Consider the following 14718-nt stretch of genomic DNA (forward strand, 5'->3'; position numbering starts at 1 on the left):
AAATGAGATGAGGGAGAGGAAACGAAGAGAAGAGGAGGTAAGCATAGGGAGTTGACGCAGTGCCTCGAATCGAACATGAGAGAAGAGAGAGCTGAGTTCGCTCGAAGCCTAAGCAGCAACGGACTCGATGTCCTGTGGGGCGAAAGTAAACAAAGAAAAATCAGTCTCGTTTCGAGATCGAGATTGAGAGAAAGCCGAAACAAAACTCACCCTATCCCAAACCCTATGGTTGGCGATGAGCCCGAGGAAGGCCGAGATGGACTTGGGTCCGACGAGAGTGGGAGAGAAGCTGCGAAAAGGAGAAAAAAACGTGTCAGCGAGGAGAGGGAAGGAGCGGAGAGAGAGAAAGCGGGAGACGCGACGTACACGACTCCGTTCTCAGTGTTGGAGTCGGCAGCTGGTAGAAGGAGAGAAAAGAGTGAAAAGTTAGCGGGAACATCGAAACGAGAGAAACGAGACGAGGAGAGAGGGCACGAACCTGAAGTAGCAGCATCGGAAGAGAAGAGCCCAGGGAGACAGGTCTCGACCAACCACTTGCACGCCTGACCTTGAACCGAGATGGCTTTCTGGTGAGCGTAGGCCTGAGAAGAAGAAGAGGAAAGGAAGAAAGATCAGCTCGGAAAGAGAGACTTGAAAAAAGAGAAGACGAACCTCTCGAACGACGTGAATGATTCGACCGAGCTTGAGCTGCTTCTCGTACTCTCCAGATCCACCGACTGTTGAACCAAGCGAAATAAGAAAGTCAGTAAGTGCTCGTTGTTCGCCTACGTGGAGAATCAGGAGAGGAGAGGAAAGAGACGAACAGATCATGACCGCGTCGAAGTGAGTCGATCGACAGGTCTCGAGAGTGAAGTCTCCCTTGTGAAGCATGCCGTCGGATCCCTTCGTCTTCTGTCGAGTACCGACGACGGCAGGGATCACTCCAGCAGCCTTGAGAGCGGCGTAGACCGGAAGGAAGGCCTTGACGTCGAATCCCTCGCAGACGTACAGTCCGACCTTTCGTCCCTCGGCCGTGAAGGCTAAAAAGAAGGAGAATGGAATCAGTGACGAGACCTTGGAAAGGTAGAGGATTAGAACTCACTCTGCCTCTTTCCGTTGACCTGGGAGAGGAAAGCACTGGAGTGTCCAGCGTTGGGGACGGTAGCGGGAGCTGGAGTGAGAGAGAGGGCCTCTCCGACCTTGATGGCGAGCTCTTCGTCGACCTGAGCGAGGAAAGGACAGGAAAGTCAGCAAAACAGCCAAAATTAAGATAAAGAAGAGCAACCCACGTTTGAGAGGTTGTCGAGAATCCTCTGCTGAACGGACTCGTCCTCACACTTTCCGAGCTCGAACTGAAGAGCGGACTGGAGGAGAAAAGGGACGAAGTGAGTCAGCCGCAAGCGATCGTAAGTTCGAAGCAAGGAAAGAGTGAAAACGTACGACTTGGTGAATCTTCTCGACGGGAGACATCGAGTTGTAGAACATCTGAGCTTGTGAGTAGTGATCCGCGAACTTGGGTCCGAGAGCCTTGATCTTGACTCCTCCGACGGGAGCTTTGGAGTGAGCGTAACCTCCCTGTTCCTCGGGAACGGCGTGAGGACTGAAGTGAAAAAGGAAGAAGGTCGTTAGACTGAAAAAGAGGAAGGAAGAGGGAGAAAGAGGGGAAAAGACTGACGCGTCGAATCGGTTCGGGTGGTAGTTGACTTTTCCCTTGTGAATCTTCCTTCGAAGAGCTCCGTCGCGGTTGTTCGACATGACGGGGCAAACAGGCTGGTTGATGGGAACCTCAGAGAAGTTCACACCGAGTCGGGAGATCTGGGTGTCGAAGTAGGAGAAGCTGAGCAGAAACGACGTCAGGTCAGCGACAGAAAAGAGGCTCGAAGGGTTTGATACTCGATCACGACTCACTTTCGGCCTTGAAGCAAAGGATCGTTTGAGAAATCGATTCCGGGAACGATGTGCTGAGTGCAGAAGGCGACTTGTTCGGTCTCGGTGAAGTACTGCGAAAGGAGAAAACGGGCGTCAGATCAACGCAGTTTGATTCAGACGCGTCCTGTTCATTTGCTCACCTCATCGACGTTTCGGTTCAACTCCATGGTTCCGATGTACTGAACGGGGACGAGCTCCTCGGGCCAGATCTTGGTAGCGTCGAGCACGTCGAAGGAGAACTTGTCCTCGTCCTCCTCCGCGATGACTTGGATTCCGAGCTCCCAAGTAGGGTAGGATCCAGCGTCGATGGCGTCGTAGAGATCTCTTCGGTGGAAGTCAGGATCTTGTCCGTTGAGCTTGAAGGGGGAAGGAGAAAGAGAGAAGGATCAGTCGAGCGTCGACGTCTTGTCGAGAGCGTCGGAAAACGACTCACCTTGAGAGCCTCGTCCCAAACGAGCGAGTGAGTGCCCAGCTTAGGCTCCCAGTGGAACTTGACGAACGATCGAACTCCCTCGGCGTTGACGAGGACGAAGGTGTTGACCTGGAAAGGAAGCGAGGTCAGCGAACGCGTCGAAGTTCGACGAGAGGGAGAAGGGACGAACTCCGAAACCCTGCATCATTCGAAGAGATCTAGGAATTCCTCGATCGGAAGTATGCCACATGAACATGTGAGTAGACTCGCTGTAGCGAAAAGGAGAGAAGAAGAGAGTGAGTAAACGAAGGAGAGAGAGTGAGCGAGCGCGCAAAGGTAATCAGTCCTTTTTGCGAGAGATGGGAGGTTTTACCTTCTCAATCCGAAGAAATCCCAGGCGTTGTCATGAGCTGACTGCGCTTGAGGCATCTCCTTGTCGGGTTCAGGTTTGACGGCGTGGATAAGGTCGACGAACTTGATGGCGTCCTGGATGAAGAAGACTACGATACAAAAGGAAGGTAAGACTCAGCTCAGGCTCGTTTGGCACTTCGAGAGAAGAAGTGACTCATGTACTTACCAGGGATGTTGTTTCTGTAGATACAGGGCGTCGAAGAAGGTCAGCTCGGAAAGAGAAAGAAGAAGAACGCGACGCGTCGTTCGAGCGAAAGCAAACAACTCACCCAACGATGTCCCAGTTTCCCTCTTCGGTGTAGAATCGAACAGCAAATCCTCGAACATCTCGTACGGTGTCGGCAGACCCTCGGGATCCAGCGACGGTGGAGAATCGAGTGAAGATGGGACTGCAAGAACGAGGAGAAGGCGATGGTGGTCAGCCACAGCAGCGAAGGAAGACGAAAAAAGAACTCAACAACTCACGTAGATCGAGAGGTGTCGTTCAAGACCTCAGCCTTGGAGTATTGAGGGATGGGAGTGTGAAGCTGGATAAAAAGAAAAGGGGAGAGAGGTCAGAAGAATGAATCGAAGAGATGTGTCGTCCGAATCGAGATCTCACCTTGAAAGTCCCGTGAGCTCCGACTCCTCGAGCGTGAACGACTCTCTCGGGAATTCTAGAAGGAGCAAGCGAGAAGTTAAAGCGCAAGTCAGTCTCGTTTTCGGAGAAGAAGGAAGGGAGAGATCATCGTCGCCCTCGTTCTCCTGCGCCCTTCGCTGCGATTCGACTCACCTCTCGTGATCGAAGGCAGAGATCTTCTCTCGGTTGTGGAAATCCTCGAGAAGAGTAGGCCCTCGCTCTCCCTAAAGAAGAGGAAAAGGAAAATACGAGAAAGGAGAGGGTCAGCTCAAGTCGAAACGTGCCTTGTTCGCAGAGTCGTTTTCGACAGACTGACAGCCTTGAGAGAGATGTCGGTCTCTTGAACTTTGGTACCGAAGTAGGTGGTGAGGGCATCCTTCGAAGTAGCCCTGATTCACCGAAGATCCGAAGAGACAGAGGGAGAGGAAGAGAGGGAGAGGAGGAGGGAGAGGGAGAGGGTAGGGCAAAGGTGAGGTCAGTTTGAGCTCAGAAAGCAGTCCGAATCTACGGACTGCTGGAAAATAAAGCTCCAGAACGGAAGAGCGAACTCACTCTGAAGTGAAGGCGTCCAGCTGCCTCTTCTTCTCGTTGGGTCGAACGACGTCCTTCGCGGCCTCGTAGACGGTTCCAGCAGCGGAGGAGATTCCTTCCATAGCAGTTTGAGCGGACATAGTAGTCTGAGAGAAGAAAGGGAAAGGAGAGAGGAGTCAGTTGAACTGCGATGTGGAAGGAAGGGAGGGCTGAGGATGGGAGGGAAGGAGAGATGGTCGATCGAAAGTTGAGCTCGACGTCGAACTCCCTGGCTCCTCCTACAGGTCGCTGGACACCAACGAGAGCTCGTTGCTCTGAGAATACGAGCTCTAAGCCAGCGAAGTCCATTCCTTCCTTCCACCCTTCCTTCTTCCCTTTTCCTCTCAAAAAAAGAGCTCCGATCTCGACGGCCCTCGTTCAAATCGAGCTCGACGCGTCCTGCTCCTCCCCAACTCGACCTCTCCTCGACTCCCTTTGCTCTCCTCTTCGAGAAATCTTCGAACTCACGAGGTTGTTGATAGTTTTGGGAGGGGATTTCTGGGTGGTGGTTGAAGGTCGATTCGTAAAGAGAGGCCAGCTGATTGGAGGGAAGGGGCCTACGAAGCTCCTGGGGGCTCTCTCTCTCGGAGGAACGATCCAGAGAAGCAGCGGAGTTCAAAGAAGAAAAATGACGTGCGACGCGTAAAGAAATCAGAAACATTCGAAGGTGGAGGGGTTGCTGGGTAATTAAACAACCGAGAAGTATATCGAGAGCGAGAAACGTGCTGCGAAAGAGCAGCGACGAAGAGGAAAGGGGGCGAGCAGGAAAGAAACGACATGAGTTCCGCACAAGAGCAGCTTCGACGCGGCGAGAAGAGGTGCGCTCATTGATGGAGTATGTATCTAGTAGGAAGCTAGTCGACGTTTAGGCTGCTGAACCGAGAGCTGAAAGGAGGGAGAAGGGAGCAGCGAGCTCAACAACTCAGCCCTCTGTTGATTGATTCCCTTTCTTCTTTCCTCACTTCACTCTCCCGCGTCGCCCACCCCTGCTTCTAGGTCCCTACACAAACCTTGAACATTTCGAGCTGCATGCCTGACTCGTTACCCCTCACGTCCGCTGCTCAGGCTCATGCTCATTCTCCCTGATTCGGTCAACCTCATCCCTTCCGTCCCTTCAGTCTCCTCTCCCACCTTCGCAGATCTGCTTCAAATGCATCCCAATCCAACAGAAGGTCCATATCCTTGATCGAGGAATGGGACGGTACTGAGCGAGAGTGAGAAAGACGAAAGAGAAGGTCAGGAACATGGAGACGCGACGACGCAGAAAGAGACGAGAAAAACGAGCGTAAGGATGAGACAGAAGCAGGCTTACGATCAAGTTGAGGAGACGTCGGTTGCGGTACTGCTGAGAGAAGCGAGGCCACAGTCAGCCTCAAGGAAGACGAGAGAGAGGAAGAAAGAGACGGGACTCACACTTCAGGAGACGACTCGACGACGACGGTGATTCGAGGTAAGAGGAGTGAATCCCCGAGCCGTCCGAGAAGTTCTTTCCTCTCCTCCTCGATCAAACCGTGAATAACGACGTCCTGTAGTTGTGATACACTCTCCTCTACAGACTCGTCGCCGCGAACGTTCAAGTCGTCCTTTATCCACATAAGGACATCGTGGATGGGTTCTGTAAAGTGGTACAAGATGCGAAGTCCATAGGCCTTTATGGGACCTGGGATCCTACCGTTGAGACTCAACAGAGGGTCCCTGAAGAAAGCATCGACGAAGACCAACCGTCGAAGGCGCGTCCAGTGGGAGAGGTCCACGCCGAGGCAGGAGTTCTCTCCTCCGCCAACTCCTTCAAGCTGGAACTTGACGGGGTCGAAGAAGGAACATAGTCGGCTCCCGGAACGAGGTGCAAGAAGGACGACCTTGAGGGAGTGGAGGGCAAGGCGTCCAGGAGTTGGGGAGGAAGGAAGGTGAAGGCGTCGAGCTGGAAGGACCGAGGGGTCGTACGCTCGTTTAAAGAGACGGTTGAAGGGAGATCTCTCCACGTCGATGTAGGTGACGGAGTGAACGAGGGATAGGTCGAGCCATGGTTCCAGTTCTGGATGTCTCTTCTCGGCCTGGAAAGGAAGGAGAGGCAAGAGAGGAGGAAGGTCAGCTCGCTCGATGCGATGGAGTCGAGTTCTGCTTCCCTGCCTCCTCCTCAATCCTTTCTGGAAGTTTCGAGGCAGAGACGAGTAACAAGACTACTTACGACAAGCGTGAAGAACTTGCTCAACCCTTCAGGACCTTTGAAGACGATGTGGCGGTAGAGGAGAGGAGAGGACAGTTGAAGGAACTCGAGGGAGAGTCCCGAGGTCTTTGCGAGAGTAGGTTGATCGCAGAACTTGAGGATTTCCTTCTTGACTTCGGTGGGGAGGAAGGGAAGAGGAGAGGAAGAGGAAGTAGACATGGTGTAACTTTCGAGGTTTCGAGGTTGTTGTGGATGGGAGGAATGAAGGGAGAGGGGAGGGAGCTTCGAGCTCACGGCTCACCTCCCTTCCTCTCTTCTCCTCAGACGTCGACCCCGATTCTCTACTTCGACGAAGATGAAGCTCACTTGTCTCCCCATTCGATCCTTCTCCTCTACCTCCTCCACCCTCTACCCTCGTAAACCACCAACTGCTCCCAAATACGCTCTCCCAGACCGTCCTCCTCGAGCGTCCTCCTCCTCCCCCTCCTCCTCCTCCCTCCCTCCTCAGGCTTCCTCCTCTGCTGGACCCTCCTGGTACTCGGACGCTCCCTCCAAATACACCTCAGATACTCCCGCTCCCCAACAACCGTCTGAATCCCTTCCTCCCAAACCCGAATCTCCCCCTACCGCTCCTCCAGCGTGGTTCCTCCCTTCGACGTCTCCTTCCTCCCTCGACACCTCCATCGCCTCCGCTCTTCAACGACCTTCCTTCCTCCCACCTCCACCTCGAACAGCCTTCGCTTCCCTCGCTCTCGTCCCTAAACCTCCTCCCTCCCTCCCCAAGCCCCTTTACGCTCTTTGGGAGTACCTCTACACCATGCCACTCATTGACAACGACACCGTCAGGTTCCTCAACACCAAGAAACCCGCTCCTAGGACAATCCCTATCCCAGAGTACGATCCTGTGCACGGAAGGAGAAGGAGAGGACCGATCGATGGAGGACCTAGTATCGGAGAGACGGACGTGGGAGGGTGGTGGGATTGGGTCGTCGTGTGTGAGGTTTCAGGGAAGGGAGCGGGAGAGGTGCTGAGGACAGAGGGAGCTTTGAGGGAATGGGTGAGTCAACAATCCTATCTCTGATTGTTCTTCTCGAGGACTACGGAGAGGCGCTGCTCCTGTGATTCTGGTAGCAGGAGAAGGCGTGGAAGAGAACGGTCTCGCTCCCCTCCTTCGTTCGCGTCGAGCTCACCACTTCCTCCCTTCCCTTCTCTCCCCTCTCCCTTCTCTCTTCCTCCCCCACCCTTTCCCCTTTCTTTTCCCAGATCTCCCGAAACCCCATCACCCTCAACGGAACCTCTCGCGTGTCTGAGAAGGTCAAGAAGGTCTCGAAATCAGAACCAGCGACGGAATGGGGTCTCATCGACACAGAGTGTGGTCTGGTCGTTCACGTCATGACGCCGGCAGCTAGGCAGCGTTGGAGGGTAGAAGGGATCTGGGCCAATTGAAGGATCGTATGGGATTTGAAGACCTCTCTTGCTTGTAGTTTTGAAAGAGAGTGCGCTGAGGGAGGAGACGGGAGAGGGAGGGAGAGCGACGCGAGTCGAGGCAGTCCGTTGCATCTTCTTGGAACGCGACGATGGTAGCGAGGATGCAGCAGGAAAGAGAATATCCAGTCTTATCCTTGGTGTCGAGAAATGAGCGAAACGAGGACGAGAATCTCGTTCTTTCCCAACGAGAAAGAGAGAGATCAATTCGCGCTAAACCTGTCCATTCAATTCTTCCATTCCTGCTTCACTTTTCTACAAAGAGACTACAACGAGCGACCCCGTAGAGTGCTTTAAAGCTCCTCCCATCGGGTCAAGTCCATATCTGCAACAACAAAAACGAACGAAACGGAAAAAAGGTCAGCCCAAGCGGAGACGTCATCTCCCTCCTTCTTTTCTGTCTGGTAGAAGAGAGAAGGGGAAGGAAGAAGGACGAACCTCCGTCGAGGAGAGGGATGACATAAGGGTCGAAGGTCTAAAACACCGAGGAGAAAAAGAAGAGGAAGAGTCAGCAAAAAAGATGGAACCGATGGACGATGAAAATCTCAAGTGCCGGCGGCATGAGTTGATGAAGCAAAGAGGGAGGAGGAATGGGATAACAGCTCACCTTCCAGTCTGTATGTATAAAGAAGCAGGGTAGAGGGAGAAGTCAGGATTGAGTTTGAAGTTACAGTGCTCGGCTTTGTCGTCCCGAAGAGGGAAAGGGGGAAGCAGGAAGGAAGGAGAAGAGATGGGGAGAGACAGGGAAGGGAGCAAAGGGACGAGGAGAAGAAAGCAGCTACGAACAAGGGTTTCCGAGATGGTACTGCTGCGACGACTCCTGCTCGTATCGCTCGACGATACAGAACTTGGTGGCGTCCTGGGAGCAGCAAAGAAGAGAGGTGAGAGGGAGGGTCAGCGAAACGAATGAGGAGGAGGGGAGGAAGGAGCCAGTTCGGTCGGTTCCCATCTCTCCTCTCCAGCAGCTCGAGATCGTGGGCAGGAAAAGCGGAAAACGTACCTTAGGATCCTGCATGACGAACCAGGAGATGGTCTGATGAGGATGAAGAGGCGAGGTCAGTAAGAGGAAGGAGAGGAAAAGAGGGAAGGAGAGAGAGAGAGATCTTGGGAAGAGTGCGAGCTGACCTCCTTGTCCTTTTGGTAGACGGCTGAAGCCTCAGCAAGCTTAGCAGCGAGCTTGGCTTCGTTTCCCTTCTTAGCTTGGAGGTGGACGACGATAGTGTAAACCATGTTTGTGTGTTTTTGGGGGAAGAGGGAAGGGAGGAGAGGTGAGGGTGAGATGGAAGGTGAGAGAGGAAAGTGAAGTGAGCTTCGGTTTTGAGTCTTGATTTCGAGGGTCGTCCTCTCCTTTCTGCCTGACGACCATTTTATGCTTGTTAGAGGTAGTCAAAGTCCCTTTCTATAGGTACTATCTCGAGTCCAAATATACGTGCGACTCGCGCCCGAGGCAGATCTCTTGCGCATCGTCCTTTCGAGTCAAGTCGAGCGAGATCGATCCTCCGCTTCGATATGACAAGCCGTACAGAGATATCCTACTGATCATATAAAGGCAACGAAATACTCCTACTGGCTCCCATCATCATCATCATCGTCGAAAGGGGGGAAGCTGGACTCCCACGAAGCTGCAGCCTCCTCCCTCTCAGCTTCCTCCTGACCCGCTTGCCGCCTCGTAGTTCAAAAATCGAAAACTCATGATCGTGAAGCATGCTACTCCTCCTGCCCTACAGTCCCTTTCCAAGAATCCCTCCAGCACCGGTTCCAGCCCCCTTCCCAGCGACGTGACTGAACGTTCCCTCCTTGAACCATCGGTCGTTGGCAGCCTTGACTCGTTCGGCGGCGGAGAGGGAGGGAGTGGCGATCTCGAGACCTGGGAAAAGGAGAAAGAGAGGGAGAAGCGAGAGGTCAGTGCGACGAGAAGAACGAGACAGGGAAAAGAGAGAGAAATTGGATATGGCTGAACGTGACGAGAGGAGAAGCTCGAACGAACCTTGAACGGGAGTGAACGAAAGACTCGTTGAAGTTCCCGACAACGCGTCCGACGAAGTTGAAGATCGACCGAGAAGTTGGGTTCGAAGTCGGTTGGCTTTGGAAACCTTGACTGTTGGTTCGAAGAAACATCGTTGAAGAAGAGAGAGGAAGTTCAGCAGTTTGAACGACAAAACGAGACGCGCCGCACTCCTGCCTCTCCTCGCTTCCTGGAAAACCACGTCGAGAAAGACGGTACGTACGTTTACTCTTCTGATCCGTCGCCAGTCGAACCTTCGATCCGCTCTTCCCAATCATACCCATTCCGATCGTCTCGTCTCCGAATCCTTCAGCCTCCTCCTCAGCCTCTCCGAAGGCCATTCGGTTCTGCTGCTTGTGAAGCTCGGTGATCTCCATGGATTCCTTCTCCGCTCGAGCTCTAGAAACAAGACGAAAAAAGCAAAGTTGGAAAGACGAGTCAGTTTCTCGAGAAGCGAGCGAGGGCAGACAGAAACAATGGGACGAGACGACTCACTTCCTTCCTCCTCGTCGCTTCTTCTTGGTCTCGTCAGGTCGAGGCAGAGCCTTGGTAACCTTCAAAGGAGCAGGTTCCGACATCTTCTTGAGGTGAGCGTCGAGTTTGGTTCGGACTCCAGAACCGTAGGAACCTTTGAGAGAGAGGGGAAAAAAGAGAAGAGAAGAGGAGACGATCGTCAGTTTCCGCTTCGAAACTTCGACGCTTCATTGATCCAAGCTCCTCTCGACCACCTGCCCTCTTCCAGCACACAATGTGACAGGCTGAGCAAAGGAGGGTGACTCACCGTCCCTCGAAGCCCTCTCCAGATCGATCCTAGCGGCCAACACGACCTTGGCTCCGACGGTTCGCTGAGCCTTGAGTCTATATTCCTGAGGAATCTGCTGAACGATGGGAGACTGGTAGATGAATCCGGTGTGTCGGAGTTGAGAGTGAGATCCGAGACCTGTTGAGGTGGTTCGTCGAGCGGCACCGAAGAGCTGGAGGGAAAGAAGAGCCAGGAGGAAGAGGGAGAAGAGGACAAAGGGAGGGATGAGAAGAGGTCAGCTTCGGCTCAAATCAATCAAAAGGAGTGAAGGGTGACGAGGAAAAGGACACGTTGAACTCACGTAGACGTTGCAAGCTGGCGTTTTGGCGAAGGCGGTGAGACCTCCAGCGACTCCGAGGAGTTTGGCTGCCGTCGAGGTTCCGACGATGGCCGAGAGATTGGGAGCGAGGATGTTCATTCGAGACTCGACGTAGGTGAATATCTGAGAGGATAAGCGGAAGGTGGGGAAACGAAAGAAATGTGAGAAGAGAGGGACGAAGGTCAGCGCGCGTCCCTTCGAAGCCGAATCGCCTCGTCCGCGACGTCCCTCACTCGAGCAACCCAAGCGAGTAGAATCGAAACCAGCTACTGACCTTCTCCTTGCTATCCTTCAAATCCTTAGCAGCCTCACACCCAGCCTTGACAGTCTCCCACTCCTGCTCACTCAGCAACCTTCCTCTCGTCGTACTCGCGGTCATCGAGACGGTCATGATGACTGCTGGACCGAGGATACCGTGAAGAGGGACCTTGGTGAGATCTGGAGCGTTGGCGAGAGTGAGGACGGCGTGCATGTAGGGCCAAGGGTCGAGGACGAGCTGTTCGAGCTCAGGGAATCGAGGCGAGTAGTGATCTCGGATGAACTGTAGGAGGTAGGCGATGGCGGAGGGATGAGGAGGAGGTACAAGGTACAAGGCAGGAAGGAATTGAGAGAGAAGTCAAGTCAGCGATGAATCCATGAGGGCAGGTCGGGGAGGAGGGAGGAGAGAAGGAGGGAGGAATGGAAGGAAAGGTGAAGCTGACCTTGTGCACGATCAAGAGCTCATTCTCGACATCGACGCTGAGGTTGTTGGCCTGAACAATCAACGAGTACTCTGGGTTCTCCTCCACGGGTCCAAAGATATCCTTCGGGGAAGGGTTAAGGGTAAAGTGGGTGATTTCCTGTCGAAAACAAAAACAGAAGGAGGGTCAGCTTGAGCTCTCCTCCTTCTCCCTTCCCTTCCCTCCCATCCATCCTTCCTTCCTCCAAGGGTACTGACCTTGAGCACATCCTCCAACTTCCTACTCCCCAACAGCTTCGCGACCTTCCCAACCTCGCTGACGCTCTTCAGATCCATCTTGTCGACGATGCTCTTGTCGAGCTCCTCCGTTGGCTTGACCCCTCCCGAAGGCAGCTCGATCCCTCCTTCCTCCTCCTCCGCCATCTCCTCGTCCGAGTCATCCAAGAGGTCGTTAGAGAGGTTGCTGGTTGAAGGAGCGAGATCGTCGAGGGAGTCCTCGAGAGCTTTACGCTTGGAAGGGAGCGTGGAAGGAGGGAGCATCAAGCCTTTGGGTTTGGAGGAGGACGGTTGAGGTTGAGGAGGAGGAGCAGCGACGGCGGGAGCTTCGTGATCAGAGAGTTCTTCGTCTGATCCAAAGTCGGCGAGGAGCTCATCGGCGAGAGACATCCTGAGGAGGAAAGAGAGGGAAGGAAAGGAAGGGAGAGAGGGGTGGCGAGTCGTCGTTTGAGGGGAAGGGAAGGTCGAAAGCAAGTTGAGCTCTTCCAAGGGGGCGTCGGAGTCAGAATTCTGGGTAGAGGGTGGGACAAGGGTCCCCCTCTTCCCTTGCGCCTGACGTCGACCTCACCTCCCCTTCCCTTCCTTCTTCTTTTCGCCAATCGACCCATCCACCACCACTTTTACCTCTCAGCGACTCTCCTCACTCTCAGGTTCCACTGGATACCTTTCTCGAAACGATTGGTGGTCTACAGCATCCGTTATCGTCGTTCCAAAGCTCGACGTCCCTTCCCTTCCCTCCATCTCCCTCGCCAGCCCTCCTTCTCTCGCCCTCACGCGTTTACCCTCCCTCCCAGCTCCTTCATTGTACCTTCATCACTCGCCCATGATCCCTAGCTCGATTCTTCTCACTTGGAATCTTGGTTTTGTCGTTGAATTCGAGGCTGGATGGAGGAGTGAAGAGGGAGGGAGGGAGGAGAGGGAAGGAGGAGCTCGAGCCTGGACGAGGTCGTTCTTTCACCACCTCCCGCTCCTTTCTCGTCACAATTTACATTTTTTTGAAGCTTCGGATGGATTCTCGGGGATGGCTTTGGTCGGGTGGGGTGTTTTTTACTTCATTTTTGTACCTTTCGTTTTGATGGGACGTGGGTCTATTAAATCTAAATTGTCGCTCGATTTCAAGAATCGAAGGAGGTGGGACAAGGGTCTCACAGCTTTGTGGCGCACCCTTGTCCCACCCTCACCCCGATTTCAGACTCCGGACGCCCCCTTGGCTCTTCTGACTCGCAACGTCCACCTCCTCCCCTCCTCTAGACTTCTGATGACAGAGTTTACACCTCACTCGCTGGCTCAAGTCTTTCACCTCGCACCTGGACCGGACGCCGTAGCTTCACCTATCGTTTATAAGGACGGGATCGAGAAGGAAACACAGGAAGGAATCGTGAGTACTCTGGCATCGAATCGTTCCCTCCCTCCTCCTCCTGCTCGTTCTGATCTCTCTGCTTCCCTCCTTGTTTCTCTCCGATCAGCTCGACATGCTTACCAGCTCAGATTTACACCCGGAGTTCTGGGTCAGTCCCCAGATATGAATTTCCCGAGGTAGAACCCAAAGAACACTGACCTTCTGGCGCCCACCATCCCCTCCATCGCTTGCTCGCATGCAAGGCCGAGTTCGCTGCCTCCTACCTTCCTTCTTTCCTTCGAACAGCCTTGGATGTACAGATAGAACCCATCACATCCTACATCTTGAGTTTAGGCGTACTCCTCTACTGTACCTCCGTCTTCGTGATGCTCGACAAAGCGACGTATCTTTCTCGCTTCGTTCGAGTCTGCCCGGAGGAAGCACTCAGGCTTCACAGCTTGGTGAGGGATCATCTGGTCTGGTTCAATGATCGAAAAGTAAGCTAACGAAGCTTTTCTAGTGAGGCCAACGGAACGAGCGGCTGACTCCTTGGTCCTTCCTTTCTGTTCGACAGGAGGACGAGGAGTTGATCCATCGTCAGGGGACGAGAATCGCCGTTCGCTTCGTCCCTTATCTCGCTCAGATCCTACTGCATCTCGGCGTCTCGTTATCGATTCATCTCCCACCAGGCGTCAAGATCCCAGAGCTCACGGACGGGGAGAAACAGGCGTTCCGAGACCTCGCTGCGTGGCTTCCTCCAGAAGGATTTCAGACCAGCGAGGTCCTCCACTTCTTCGGTCGACCCGAAAGTGACTTCGACACGCTCGCACTTGCTTTGACTCCCGAGCAGACCCCGATCTGGTTCAGCTGCGAGGCGACGGTGAAGCGACACGGATACGACGACGGGTCGGTCTGTCGGAAGATCTCTTCGAGCGAGGAGATGGAGGCTTGTAGTCGAGTGAGTCCGAAAATATCTTTTTTTTTACTACCCAAGACGTCGTAGCTGACCCTTTTCTTCCTTCTTCTGCAGTGTCTCTGCGTCCGCTACTGCTCGAAGGGTTCGTTCGTCGCGTCCACACTTTCTCTCCCTTGCTCTTCTTCCGCGCCCGCTTCGGCGAACCCAGAGCTCCCTGGAGCTCACAAACGCTTCTTCTCCATCTCACAGAACATCAAAAGCTCGATTGGAAGAGGCACAAACGCTTCTGCTTCAAGCCTAGCTGGTGAAGGACGGGGTTGACGAAGGACGCGTCGAGAGGTTTCTTTCGGTTTTCGAGTGAGTCGTTCTTGCTTGCCTCTTGTCCCAGCTTCCCTGGTGGATCAGCTGACGCTGACTCTGCTCTTGTTTCGTCTGATCCAAGCTTCGTCGGGAGCTCACATCGGAGGAGCCGAGGTTTTGTGAGATCTCTTCGTTCTCGTCGAACGTCGTCGCTGGATTCTCGCTCTCTCTTTGTTTCCTCGATGCTGACTCCACCCCTTTCGCCTCCCCCACTTTTTCTCCGTCCAGTAGCCTTAACTTGATCGTTCGTCCTTCGGAATCACAGGGATCGAGCAACGAGGGAAGTGAGACGCGTCGGGATGGACGCAGGTCGTTGTGTTTTTGATTTCTTTACGAGATTCATCGATGAGCTTTTTTTCTGTTGCATATCTGCATCTTTCAACTTCTCATCTCGTCTCCATGTTCCGAAAAGTTTCAGCTAAAACAAAGAAATAGAACAACGCAGAGTTC

At 53.7% G+C, this 14718-nt stretch overlaps 6 protein-coding genes across 6 annotated transcripts; 2 read left to right on the top strand and 4 right to left on the bottom strand.

Moving 5' to 3' along the window:
• Positions 1-108: 108 nt before the first annotated feature.
• Positions 109-4021, bottom strand: BDY24DRAFT_413284 (catalase 1; the record flags this gene model as incomplete). Its single annotated transcript, XM_076643164.1, has 22 exons — positions 109-132; positions 211-289; positions 367-397; positions 479-581; positions 652-716; positions 804-1019; positions 1082-1202; positions 1269-1343; positions 1420-1579; positions 1655-1816; positions 1888-1979; positions 2049-2264; positions 2342-2449; positions 2511-2589; positions 2694-2820; positions 2898-2911; positions 3001-3120; positions 3197-3258; positions 3333-3387; positions 3504-3574; positions 3667-3739; positions 3903-4021. The coding sequence occupies 22 exons, from the start codon at positions 4019-4021 to the stop codon at positions 109-111; spliced, it is 2172 nt and encodes a 723-aa protein (XP_076498879.1).
• A 733-nt stretch (positions 4022-4754) lies between these two features.
• Positions 4755-6363, bottom strand: BDY24DRAFT_267761 (uncharacterized protein). The gene is made up of 4 exons (XM_076636893.1): positions 6109-6363; positions 5334-5974; positions 5233-5265; positions 4755-5124 (listed from the first exon to the last, which is right to left on the bottom strand). Exons 1-3 carry the CDS (start codon positions 6304-6306, stop codon positions 5235-5237), a joined length of 870 nt encoding a protein of 289 aa, XP_076498880.1. The 5' UTR covers positions 6307-6363; the 3' UTR covers positions 4755-5124; positions 5233-5234.
• BDY24DRAFT_381974 (uncharacterized protein) lies at positions 6328-7850 on the top strand. Its single transcript, XM_076639440.1, has 2 exons — positions 6328-7144; positions 7351-7850. The coding sequence occupies exons 1-2, from the start codon at positions 6443-6445 to the stop codon at positions 7531-7533; spliced, it is 885 nt and encodes a 294-aa protein (XP_076498881.1). The 5' UTR covers positions 6328-6442; the 3' UTR covers positions 7534-7850.
• BDY24DRAFT_267759 (putative quinol monooxygenase) lies at positions 7657-8885 on the bottom strand. The gene is made up of 6 exons (XM_076636892.1): positions 8698-8885; positions 8573-8605; positions 8359-8431; positions 8180-8187; positions 8011-8047; positions 7657-7897 (listed from the first exon to the last, which is right to left on the bottom strand). The coding sequence occupies exons 1-6, from the start codon at positions 8800-8802 to the stop codon at positions 7866-7868; spliced, it is 288 nt and encodes a 95-aa protein (XP_076498882.1). The 5' UTR covers positions 8803-8885; the 3' UTR covers positions 7657-7865.
• A 408-nt stretch (positions 8886-9293) lies between these two features.
• Positions 9294-11800, bottom strand: PRP31 (U4/U6-U5 snRNP complex subunit PRP31; the record flags this gene model as incomplete). The annotated part of the gene is made up of 9 exons (XM_076642697.1): positions 9294-9439; positions 9560-9670; positions 9801-9976; positions 10073-10205; positions 10359-10551; positions 10681-10821; positions 10973-11239; positions 11400-11537; positions 11636-11800. 9 exons carry the CDS (start codon positions 11798-11800, stop codon positions 9294-9296), a joined length of 1470 nt encoding a protein of 489 aa, XP_076498883.1.
• Positions 11801-12911: 1111 nt separating this feature from the next.
• Positions 12912-14391, top strand: BDY24DRAFT_369100 (uncharacterized protein; the record flags this gene model as incomplete). The annotated part of the gene is made up of 6 exons (XM_076638045.1): positions 12912-13031; positions 13120-13161; positions 13313-13489; positions 13567-13950; positions 14023-14050; positions 14351-14391. 6 exons carry the CDS (start codon positions 12912-12914, stop codon positions 14389-14391), a joined length of 792 nt encoding a protein of 263 aa, XP_076498884.1.
• Positions 14392-14718: the final 327 nt, after the last annotated feature.

The sequence above is a fragment of the Mrakia frigida genome (genome assembly GCF_051309035.1).
Source record: "Mrakia frigida strain ATCC 22029 unplaced genomic scaffold BDY24scaffold_7, whole genome shotgun sequence".
NCBI lineage: Eukaryota > Fungi > Basidiomycota > Tremellomycetes > Cystofilobasidiales > Mrakiaceae > Mrakia > Mrakia frigida.